The 11,335-nt window shown below is 63.9% G+C and overlaps 1 protein-coding gene across 3 annotated transcripts; it reads left to right on the forward strand.

Moving 5' to 3' along the window:
• The first annotated feature begins 277 nt into the window (after nt 1-277).
• LOC139826164 (blue-sensitive opsin) lies at nt 278-9,553 on the forward strand. 3 transcript variants are annotated; one of them, XM_071801182.1, is made up of 5 exons: nt 287-1,591; nt 3,147-3,315; nt 4,304-4,469; nt 6,754-6,993; nt 9,400-9,553. In XM_071801182.1, exons 1-5 carry the CDS (start codon nt 1,207-1,209, stop codon nt 9,535-9,537), a joined length of 1,098 nt encoding a protein of 365 aa, XP_071657283.1. In that variant the 5' UTR covers nt 287-1,206; the 3' UTR covers nt 9,538-9,553. The 3 variants fall into 3 exon arrangements, with proteins under 3 accessions (XP_071657282.1, XP_071657281.1, XP_071657283.1); XM_071801181.1 differs by lacking the exon at nt 9,400-9,553 and having other exon boundaries at nt 278-1,591; nt 6,288-6,889; XM_071801180.1 differs by lacking the exon at nt 9,400-9,553 and having other exon boundaries at nt 282-1,591; nt 6,754-7,193.
• The last annotated feature ends 1,782 nt before the right edge of the window (nt 9,554-11,335 follow it).

Here is an 11,335-nt window from a genome sequence, read left to right on the forward strand (position 1 = left end):
TGCAGTTGCATTGGATGCAGTTTGGGGGTGCAGTTGCATTGAGGTGCATTATGGGGGTGCAGTTGTTTTGGGGTGCATTGGGGGTGCAGTCTGGGGGTGCAGTGCATTAGGGGGGTGCAGTTGCATTGGGGTGCAGTTTGGGGCTGCAGTTGCATTGAGGTGCATTGGGGGTGCAGTCTGGGGGTGCAGTTGCATTGGGGTGCAGTTTGGGGCTGCAGTTGCATTGGGGTGCATTGGGGGTGCAGTCTGGGGGTTCAGTTGCATTGGGGTGCAGTTCGGGGCTGCAGTTGCATTGAGGTGCATTGGGGGGGTGCAGTCTGGGGGTGCAGTTGCATTGGGGTGCAGTTTGGGGCTGCAGTTGCATTGAGGTGCATTGGGGGTGCAGTCTGGGGGTGCAGTTGCACTGGGGTGCAGTTTGGGGCTGCAGTTGCATTGAGGTGCATTGGGGGTGCAGCCTGGGGGTGCAGTTGCATTGGGGTGCAGTTTGGGGCTGCAGTTGCATTGAGGTGCATTGGGGGGGTGCAGCCTGGGGGTGCAGTTGCATTGGGGTGCAGTTCGGGGCTGCAGTTGCATTGAGGTGCATTGGGGGGGTGCAGTCTGGGGGTGCAGTTGCATTGGGGTGCAGTTTGGGGCTGCAGTTGCATTGAGGTGCATTGGGGGTGCAGCCTGGGGGTGCAGTTGCATTGGGGTGCAGTTCGGGGCTGCAGTTGCATTGAGGTGCATTGGGGGGGTGCAGCCTGGGGGTGCAGTTGCATTGGGGTGCAGTTCGGGGCTGCAGTTGCATTGAGGTGCATTAGGGGGGTGCAGCCTGGGGGTGCAGCCTGGGGGTGCAGTTGCATTGGGGTCCAGTAGGGGGCGCAGCCCAGACCTCGGGTTTGGGGGTTTCGGTGGCTTTTTGGGCTCCCCCATCCACAGCCCCAACTTGGGGTCTCCGTGAGCCCCGCCCCCCCCTTAAACCCCTGGGGAGGGGGGGTCTGCTGGCCCTGATCCCCCCGGGGGCGCTAATCGGGGCTCGGGGGCGATTATCGCCCCCCAAAGCGGCTTGCGGGGTGGTTAAGCCCGGCTTGGGCAGCGCCCGCCCGCGGATCAGCCGGGCTCAGCCGCGCTTTGCCGCGTCAGCCCCGATTAGCGCCCATCCGCCCCCCGCCCCTATAAAGGGGTCCCGGCGGCCTCCCCCCCCCCGTGTCCGTCCGTCCGTCCGTCGCCATGCAGCGGGCGCGCGAGGCGCACGAGGAGCTCCCCGACGACTTCTACATCCCCGCGGCGCTGGACGCGCCCAACCTGACGGCGCTGAGCCCGTTCCTGGTGCCGCAGACGCACCTGGGCAGCCCCGGCGTGTTCCGCGGCATGGCGGCCTTCATGCTGGCGCTGATCGCGCTGGGGGGGCCCATCAACGCGCTCACCATCGCCTGCACCGCGCGCTACAAGAAGCTGCGCTCGCACCTCAACTACATCCTGGTGAACCTGGCGGCCGCCAACCTGCTGGTGATCTGCGTGGGCTCCACCACCGCCTTCTACAGCTTCTCCCAGATGTACTTCGCGCTGGGCCCCACCGCCTGCAAGATCGAGGGCTTCGCCGCCACGCTCGGGGGTAACCGGGGACGTGGGGACCTCGGGCATGGAGGCGTGGGGACGTGGGGACGTCGGGACGTTGGGCACAGAGGCGTTGGGATGTTGGACGTTGGGATGTTGGACGTAGGGACATTGGGCATGGAGACGTCGGGATGTTGGATGTTGGGATGTTGGGCATGGAGACGTTGGGACATTTGGACACAGGGACATTGGGCATGGAGACGTTGGGATGTTGGACGTTGGGATGTTGGGCATGGAGACGTTGGGATGTTGGACGTTGGGATGTTGGACATAGGGACATTGGGCATGGAGACGTTGGGATGTTGGACGTTGGGATGTTGGGCATGGAGACGTTGGGATGTTGGACGTTGGGATGTTGGCCATGGAGACGTTGGGATGATGGATGTTGGGATGTTGGACGTTGGGATGTTGGGTATGGAGACGTTGGGACATTTGGACATAGGGACATTGGGCATGGAGACATTGGGATGTTGGATGTTGGGATGTTGAGACGTTGGGATGTTGGACATTGGGCATGGAGACGTTGGGATGTTGGACGTTGGGATGTTGGGCATGGAGACGTTGGGACATTTGGACATAGGGACGTTGGGCATGGAGACGTTGGGATGTTGGACGTTGGGATGTTGTGCATGGAGACATTGGGACATTGGGATGTTGGGACGTTGGGCATGGAGACGTTGGGACGTTGGACGTTGGGACATTGGGTGTCAAGGATGTGAACTGGAAGGACACCAGGGCCTGGGGACATTGGGACGTTGGGACATGGGGCATGGAGACATTGGGGTGTTGGGACATGGAGACATTGGGACATTGGGCACAAGGATGTTGGGTGTCAAGGTCATGAACTGGGAGGACACCAGGACCTTGGACATTGGGATGTTGGGCATGGAGACGTTGGGACGTTGGTCATGGAGACGTTGGGACGTTGGTCATGGAGACGTTGGGACATTGGGCGTTGAGACATCGGGCACAAGGACATTGGACATGGAGACATTGGGCACGAGGACATTGGGTGTCAAGGTCATGAACTGGAAGGACACCGGCCATGGGGACATTGAGGACATGAGGACACCAGGCCATGGGGTCACCAGGCCATGGGGACACCGGGACATGGGGATGCCTGGCCATGGGGACATGGGGACACCAGGACATGAGGACATGGGGACACCAGGGCATGGGGACACCAGCCGTGGTGCCCATGGTGTCCCATGATGTCCCTATGGTCGCTGGCTGTGGTGTCTATGGTATCCCATGGTGTCTCTATGGTGTCTCTATGGTGTCTCTATGGTGTCTATGATATCCCATGGTGTCCCTATGATGTCTATATGATGTCCCATGGTGTCTATATGATATCTGTGTGATGTCCCAGGCATGGTGTCCCTGTGGTCCCTGGCCATGGTGGCCTTCGAGCAGTTCCTGGTGACCTGCAAGCTGTCCCACGGTGTCTCTATGGCGTCTCTATGGTGTCTATGACGTCCCATGGCGTCTCTATGGTGTCTATGACGTCCCGTGGAGTCTCTACGGTGTCTATACGATATCTATACGTTCCCCAGGCATGGTGTCGCTGTGGTCGCTGGCCGTGGTGGCCTTCGAGCGGTTCCTGGTGATCTGCAAGCCGCTGGGCAACTTCACGTTCCGCGGCAGCCACGCCGTGCTGGGCTGCGCCGCCACCTGGATCTTCGGCCTCGTGGCCGCGGTGCCGCCGCTTTTCGGCTGGAGCAGGTGGGGACGGGGGCCCGGGGGGTTTGGGGGTCCCGGGGGGTTTGGGGGGCCCAGGGGGTTTGGGTTCCCTGGGGATTTGTGGGGTCCCTGGGGGTTTGGGGGGTCCCTGGAGGTTTGGGGGGTCCCTGGAGGTTTGGGGGGTCCCTGGGGGTTTGGGGTCCCTGGGGCCTTGGGGAGTCCCCTGGGGGCTTGGGAGGGTCCCTGGGGGCTTGGGGGGACCCCTGGGTGTTTGGGGGGGCCCTGGGGTTTTGGGGTCCCCAGGGGGCTTGGGGGGACCACTGGGGGTTTGAGGTCCCTGCAGGTTTGGGGTCCCCTGGGGGTTTGGGGGGTCCCTAGGGGGTGATGACCCTGTATCCCCAGGTACACCCCCGAGGGGCTGCAGTGGGGTGTTGGGGTGCATTTCGGGGTGTATTTAGGTGTGTTTTGGGGTGTATTTTGGGGTACCCCAGGTACATCCCCGAGGGGCTGCAGTGGGGTGTTGGGGTGCATTTCGGGGTGTATTTCGGGGTGTTTTGGGGTACCCCAGGTACATCCCCGAGGGGCTGCAGTGGGGTGTTGGGGTGCATTTCGGGGTGTATTTCAGGGTGTTTTGGGGTACCCCAGGTACATCCCCGAGGGGCTGCAGTGGGGTGTTGGGGTGCATTTCGGGGTGTATTTCGGGGTGTTTTGGGGTACCCCAGGTACATCCCCGAGGGGCTGCAGTGGGGTGTTGGGGTGCATTTCGGGGTGTATTTCAGGGTGTTTTGGGGTACCCCAGGTACATCCCCGAGGGGCTGCAGTGGGGTGTTGGGGTGCATTTCGGGGTGTATTTCGGGGTGTTTTGGGGTACCCCAGGTACATCCCCGAGGGGCTGCAGTGGGGTGTTGGGGTGCATTTCGGGGTGTATTTCGGGGTGTTTTGGGGTACCCCAGGTACATCCCCGAGGGGCTGCAGTGGGGTGTTGGGGTGCATTTCGGGGTGTATTTCGGGGTGTTTTGGGGTACCCCAGGTACATCCCCGAGGGGCTGCAGTGCTCGTGCGGGCCCGACTGGTACACGGCCAACAACAAATGGAACAACGAGTCCTACGTCATCTTCCTCTTCTGCTTCTGCTTCGGGGTCCCCCTGGCGCTCATCGTCTTCTCCTACGGGCGCCTGCTGCTCACGCTGCGCGCGGTACGCACCCCGAAACACCCCAAAACACCCCAAAACACCCCAAAACACCCCAAAATACCCCCAAAACACCCCACAGAGCCTACAGCCGCCTGCTGCTCGCTCTGCGCGTGGTACGGACCCCAAAACACCCCCAGACACCCCATAGACACCCCGAAACACCCCAAAACACCCCACAGAGCCTACAGCCGCCTGCTGCTCACGCTGCGCGCGGTACGGACCCCGAGACACCCCACAGACACCCCCAAACACCCCCAAACACCCCAAAATAGCCCCAAAACACCCCCAAACACCCCAAAATACCCCCCAAACACCCCAAAATACCCTCAAAACACCCCAAAACACCCCCAAACCCCATAGACACCCCATAGACCCTACAGGCACCTGCTGCTCACCCTGCGCACGGTATGGACCCCAAACACCCCGTGGGCACCCCAAAAGACCCCATAGACACCCCCAAACCCCATAGGCACCCCACAGACACCCCCACAGACCCTACAGGCGCCTGCTGCTCACCCTGCGTGTGGTACGGACCCCAAAATACCCCAAAACACCCCAAAACACCCCAAAACACCCAGGGAGGGCACAGCCAGCTGAGCAGCAGCAGCAGCTTTATTGGGGACCCGCTAGAGCTGGGGGCTCCACAGCCCACGTGTGGGTCCCAGAGCCCCTAGGGGGGACCCCACCGCCCCACAGCCCACGTGTGGGTCCCACAGCCCCTATGGGGGACCCCAGAGCCCCTATGGGGGACCCCACCACCCCACAGCCCACGTGTGGGTCCCACAGCCCCTAGGGGGGGACCCCACAGCCCCTATGGGGGACCCCACAGCCCACGTGTGGGTCCCACAGCCCCTAGGGGGGACCCCACAGCCCCACAGCCCACGTGTGGGTCCCACAGCCCCTAGGGGGGACCCCACAGCCCCACAGCCTCTATGGGGGACCCCACAGCCCACGTATGGGTCCCACAGCCCCTAGGGAGGACCCCACAGCCCCACAGCCCCTATGGGGGACCCCACAGCCCACGTATGGGTCCCACAGCCCCTAGGGGGGACCCCACAGCCCCACAGCCCACGTGTGGGTCCCACAGCCCCTATGGGGGACCCCACAGCCCCACAGCCCACGTGTGGGTCCCACAGCCCCTAGGGGGGACCCCACAGCCCCACAGCCCACGTGTGGGTCCCACAGCCCCTATGGGGGACCCCACAGCCCCACAGCCCACGTGTGGGTCCCACAGCCCCTATGGGGGACCCCACAGCCCCACAGCCCACGTGTGGGTCCCACAGCCCCTAGGGGGGACCCCACAGCCCCACAGCCCACGTGTGGGTCCCACAGCCCCTAGGGGGGGACCCCACAGCCCCACAGCCCACGTGTGGGTCCCACAGCCCCTAGGGGGGACCCCACCGCCCCACAGCCCACGTGTGGGTCCCACAACCCCTATGGGGGACCCCACCGCCCCACAGCCCACGTGTGGGTCCCACAGCCCCTAGGGGGGACCCCACAGCCCCACAGCCCACGTGTGGGTCCCACAGCCCCTAGGGGGGACCCCACCGCCCCACAGCCCACGTGTGGGTCCCACAACCCCTATGGGGGACCCCACCGCCCCACAGCCCACGTGTGGGTCCCACAGCCCCTAGGGGGGACCCCACAGCTCCACAGCCCACGTGTGGGTCCCACAGCCCCTAGGGGGGACCTCACAGCCCCAACAGCCCCTAGGGGGGACCCCACAGCCCCACAGCCCACGTGTGGGTCCCACAACCCCTCTATGAGCTCCAGGGCTCCCCATAGGGTCCCTATATGTTCTATATGATCCATACGTTGCAGGTGGCCCGGCAGCAGGAGCAGTCGGCCAGCACGCAGAGGGGTCTCTGTGTGATGTCTATGGTGTCTAATGTATATGATCTATACGTTGCAGGTGGCCCGGCAGCAGGAGCAGTCGGCCAGCACGCAGGGGGTCTCTGTGTGATGTCTATGGTGTCTAATGTATACGATCTATACGTCCCCAGGTGGCCCGGCAGCAGGAGCAGTCGGCCAGCACGCAGAGGGGTCTCTGTGTGATGTCTATGGTGTCTAATGTATACGATCTATACGTCCCCAGGTGGCCCGGCAGCAGGAGCAGTCGGCCAGCACGCAGAGGGTCTCTGTGTGATGTCTATGGTGTATCTCATGTATCTAATGTATACGATCTATACGTCCCCAGGTGGCCCGGCAGCAGGAGCAGTCGGCCAGCACGCAGGGAGTCTCTGTGTGATGTCTATGGTGTCTAATGTATATGATCCATACGTTGCAGGTGGCCCGGCAGCAGGAGCAGTCGGCCAGCACGCAGAAGGCGGAGCGCGAGGTGACCAAGATGGTGGTGGTGATGGTGCTGGGCTTCCTGGTGTGCTGGGCGCCCTACTCGGCCTTCGCGCTCTGGGTGGTGACGCACAGGGGCCGCCCCTTCGACGTGGGGCTGGCGTCCGTCCCCTCCGTGTTCTCCAAGGCCTCCACCGTCTACAACCCCGTCATCTACGTCTTCATGAACAAACAGGTGATGGGGGGCGCTGTGGGTCACTGTGGGTCACTGTGGGGCACTATGGGTCACTGTGAGTCCTATGGGTCACTGTGGGGTGCGGGTCCGTGGGGCTGGCGTCCGTCCCCTCCGTGTTCTCCAAGGCCTCCACCGTCTACAACCCCGTCATCTACGTCTTCATGAACAAACAGGTGATGGGGGGCGCTGTGGGGTACTGTGGGTCACTGTGGGTCACTGTGGGTCACTATGGGTCACTGTGGGTCGCTATGGGTCACTGTGGGTCCTATGGGTCACTGTGGGGTGCGGGTCCGTGGGGCTGGCGTCCGTCCCCTCCGTGTTCTCCAAGGCCTCCACCGTCTACAACCCCGTCATCTACGTCTTCATGAACAAACAGGTGATGGGGGGCGCTGTGGGGCGCTGTGGGGCGCTGTGGGGCACTATGGGTCACTGTGGGTCCTATGGGTCACTGTGAGTCCTATGGGTCACTGTGGGTCCTATGGGTCACTGTGGGGTGCGGGTCCGTGGGGCTGGCGTCCGTCCCCTCCGTGTTCTCCAAGGCCTCCACCGTCTACAACCCCGTCATCTACATCTTCATGAACAAACAGGTGATGGGGGGCGCTGTGGGGCGCTATGGGTCACTATGGGTCACTATGGGTCCTATGGGTCACTGTGGGTCCTATGGGTCACTGTGGGTCACTGGGGGTCGCTGTGGGTCACTATGGGTTGCTGTGGGTCACTGGGGGTCACTGGGGGTCACCGGGGGTCACTGTGGGTCACTGGGGTCACCGTGGGTCACTGGGGTCACCGTGGGTCACGGGGGTCGCCGTGGGGCAGGGACAGGTGTGGGGTCAGAGGTCAGCGCTGTCCCCCCCATGGCGGTGACCCTGGGATGGGGGTGGTGCTGGGGACACCCCCGTGACCCCAGTGACCCCCATTAACACCCCAGTGACCCCAGTGACCCCCAGTGACCCCCATTAACACCCCAGTGACCCCCAGTGACCCCCATTAACACCCCATTAACACCCCAGTGACCCCAGTGACCCCCAGTGACCCCCATTAACACCCCATTAACACCCCAGTGACCCCAGTGACCCCCAGTGACCCCCATTAACACCCCATTAACACCCCCGTGACCCCCGTAACCCCCATTAACACCCCATTAACACCCCAGTGACCCCCAGTGACCCCCATTAACACCCCCGTGACCCCCACCCTGGGCAGGTGCTGTCACACTGGGGGTGTGTGACATCACAGAGGATCGGGTGACGTCATAGAGCTGTGTGTGACGTCACAGAGCTGTGTGTGACGTCGTAGAGCTGTGTGTGACATCACAAGGGCGTGTGTGTGTGTGTGACGTCATAGAGCCGTGTATGACGCCACAGGGGCGTGTCTCTGTGTGACGTCATAGAGCCGTGTATGACGTCACAGGGCGTGTCCGTGTGTGACGTCATAGAGCCGTGTATGACGTCACAGGGGCGTGTCTGTGTGTGACATCATAGAGCCGTGTATGACGTCACAGGGGCGTGTCCGTGTGTGTGACGTCACAGGGGGTTGTGTGACGTCACCATGGTGTCACTGTCCCCGCAGTTCCGCTCCTGCATGCTGAAGCTGCTGTTCTGCGGGCGCAGGGGGTGTGATGTCACAGGGGGGTTGTGTGATGTCACAGGGGGGTTGTGTGATGTCACCATGACGTCACTCTGACGTCACCATGACGTCACTGTCCCCGCAGTTCCGGTCCTGCATGCTGAAGCTGCTGTTCTGCGGGCGCAGGGGGGTGTGTGATGTCACCCTGACGTCACTCTGATGTCAATCTGACGTCACCATGACGTCACTCTGATGTCACTCTGACGTCACCATGACGGCACTCTGATGTCACTCTGACGTCACCGTGACGTCACTGTCCCCGCAGTTCCGCTCCTGCATGCTGAAGCCGCTGTTCTGCGGGCGCAGGGGGTGTGTGATGTCACCATGACGTCACTCTGATGTCACCATGACGTCACTCTGATGTCACTCTGCCGTCACCGCGACGTCACTGTCCCCGCAGTTCCGCTCCTGCATGCTGAAGCTGCTGTTCTGCGGGCGCAGGGGGGTGTGATGTCACCATGACGTCACTCTGATGTCACTCTGACGTCACCATGACGTCCCTGTCCCCGCAGTTCCGGTCCTGCATGCTGAAGCTGCTGTTCTGCGGGCGCAGGGGGGTGTGTGGGGGGTGTGATGTCACCATGACGTCACTCTGACGTCACCATGACGTCACTCTGATGTCACTCTGACGTCACCATGACGTCCCTGTCCCCGCAGTTCCGGTCCTGCATGCTGAAGCTGCTGTTCTGCGGGCGCAGGGGGGGGTGTGTGGGGTGTGATGTCACCATGATGTCACTCTGACGTCACCATGACGTCACCGTGCCGTCGCTGTCCCCGCAGTTCCGGTCCTGCATGCTGAAGCTGCTGTTCTGCGGGCGCAGCCCCTTCGGGGACGAGGACGACGTCTCCGGCTCCTCCCAGGCCACCCAGGTCTCCTCCGTGGGCTCCGCCTCCGCCAGCCAGGTGGCCCCGGCCTAGGACCGCGGGGGCCTCTGCCCCACGGCCTCTGCCCCACGGCACCGACCCACGGCACCGACCCACGGAGAGCTCCGACCCACAGCGTCTGCCCCATGGAGACACCTGCCCCACGGCGCTGCCCCACGGCACCAACCCGCGGAGACACCTGCCCCACGGCACCGACCCACAGAAAGACCTGCCCCACGGCACCGACCCACGGCGCTGCCCCACAGCGTCTGCCCCATGGAGACACCTGCACCACGGCGGCTGCCCCACAGCACCAACCCACAGCACCGACCCACAGAGAGCTCCAACCCACAGCGTCTGCCCCATGGAGACACCTGCCCCACGGCACCGACCCACGGAGAGCTCCGACCCACAGCGTCTGCCCCACGGCACCGACACACGGAGAGCTCCGACCCACAGCGTCTGCCCCATGGAGAGACCTGCCCCACGGCGCTGCCCCACGGCACCAACCCGCGGAGACACCTGCCCCACGGCACCGACCCACAGAAAGACCTGCCCCACGGCACCGACCCACGGCGCTGCCCCACAGCGTCTGCCCCATGGAGACACCTGCACCACGGCGGCTGCCCCACAGCACCGACCCACGGCACCAACCCACAGAGAGCTCCAACCCACAGCGTCTGCCCCATGGAGACACCTGCCCCACGGCATCTGCCCCATGGCACCGACCCACGGCACCAACCCACAGAGAGCTCCAACCCACAGCGTCTGCCCCATGGAGACACCTGCACCACGGCGGCTGCCCCACAGCACCGACCCACGGCACCGACCCACAGAGAGCTCCAACCCACAGCGTCTGCCCCATGGAGACACCTGCCCCACGGCGTCTGCCCCATGGCACCGACCCACGGCACCAACCCACGGAGACACCTGCCCCATGGCACCGACCCACGGCATCTGCCCCACGGCGTCTGCCCCATGGAGAGACCTGACCCACGGCATCTGCCCCATGGAGACACCTGCCCCACGGCACCGACCCACAGTGAGCTCTGCCCCACAGCACCAACCCACAGCATCTGCCCCACAGAGAGCGCTGCCCCACAGCGCTGCCCCATGGAGAGCTCTGCCCCACAGCACCGCCCCACCGCAGGCTCTGCCCATCCCAGGGCGAGCTCTGCCCCACGGCGTCTGCCCCATGGTCTCTGCCCCATGGTCTCTGCCCCACGGCCTCTGCCCCACGGTCTCTGCCCCCCGGCTCGGGCGCTGTGGGGCACAGGGGGGAGGGGCCACGCGCACCCCCACCCTCACCCCCCGCCATGGGGCAGCCCCACGGCTCCGTTGTACATACACCTGCACCCCACGGCATTAAACATGGAGACGCAGCCGCTGCCTCTGAATCACCTGCCCCACAGACACCCCATGGGCGCCCCATGGACACCCCATAGACACCCCCAGCCCCACAGACACCCCATGGGCGCCCCATGGACACCCCCAGCCCCACAGACACCCCACAGACACCCCATGGGCACCCCATGGGTACCCCCAGCCCCACAGACACCCCACAGACACCCCATGGGCGCCCCATGGACACCCCCAGCCCCACAGACACCCCATGGACACCCCACAGACACCCCATGAGCACCCCATAGGCGTCCCCAGCCCCCCAGCTGCCCCCCAGCTGCCCCCCAGCCCCACCCCCCATGCGTGTCCAGGGACAGCCTGGGACACGGACACACGGACACACGGACAGACACACGGACAGACACACGGACACACGGACACACGGACAGACACACGGACAGACACACGGACACACGGACACACGGACACACGGACAGACAGAGACCCATAG

The sequence above is a fragment of the Patagioenas fasciata genome, chromosome 36 (assembly GCF_037038585.1).
Source record: "Patagioenas fasciata isolate bPatFas1 chromosome 36, bPatFas1.hap1, whole genome shotgun sequence".
NCBI classification, from domain to species: Eukaryota; Metazoa; Chordata; class Aves; order Columbiformes; family Columbidae; genus Patagioenas; species Patagioenas fasciata.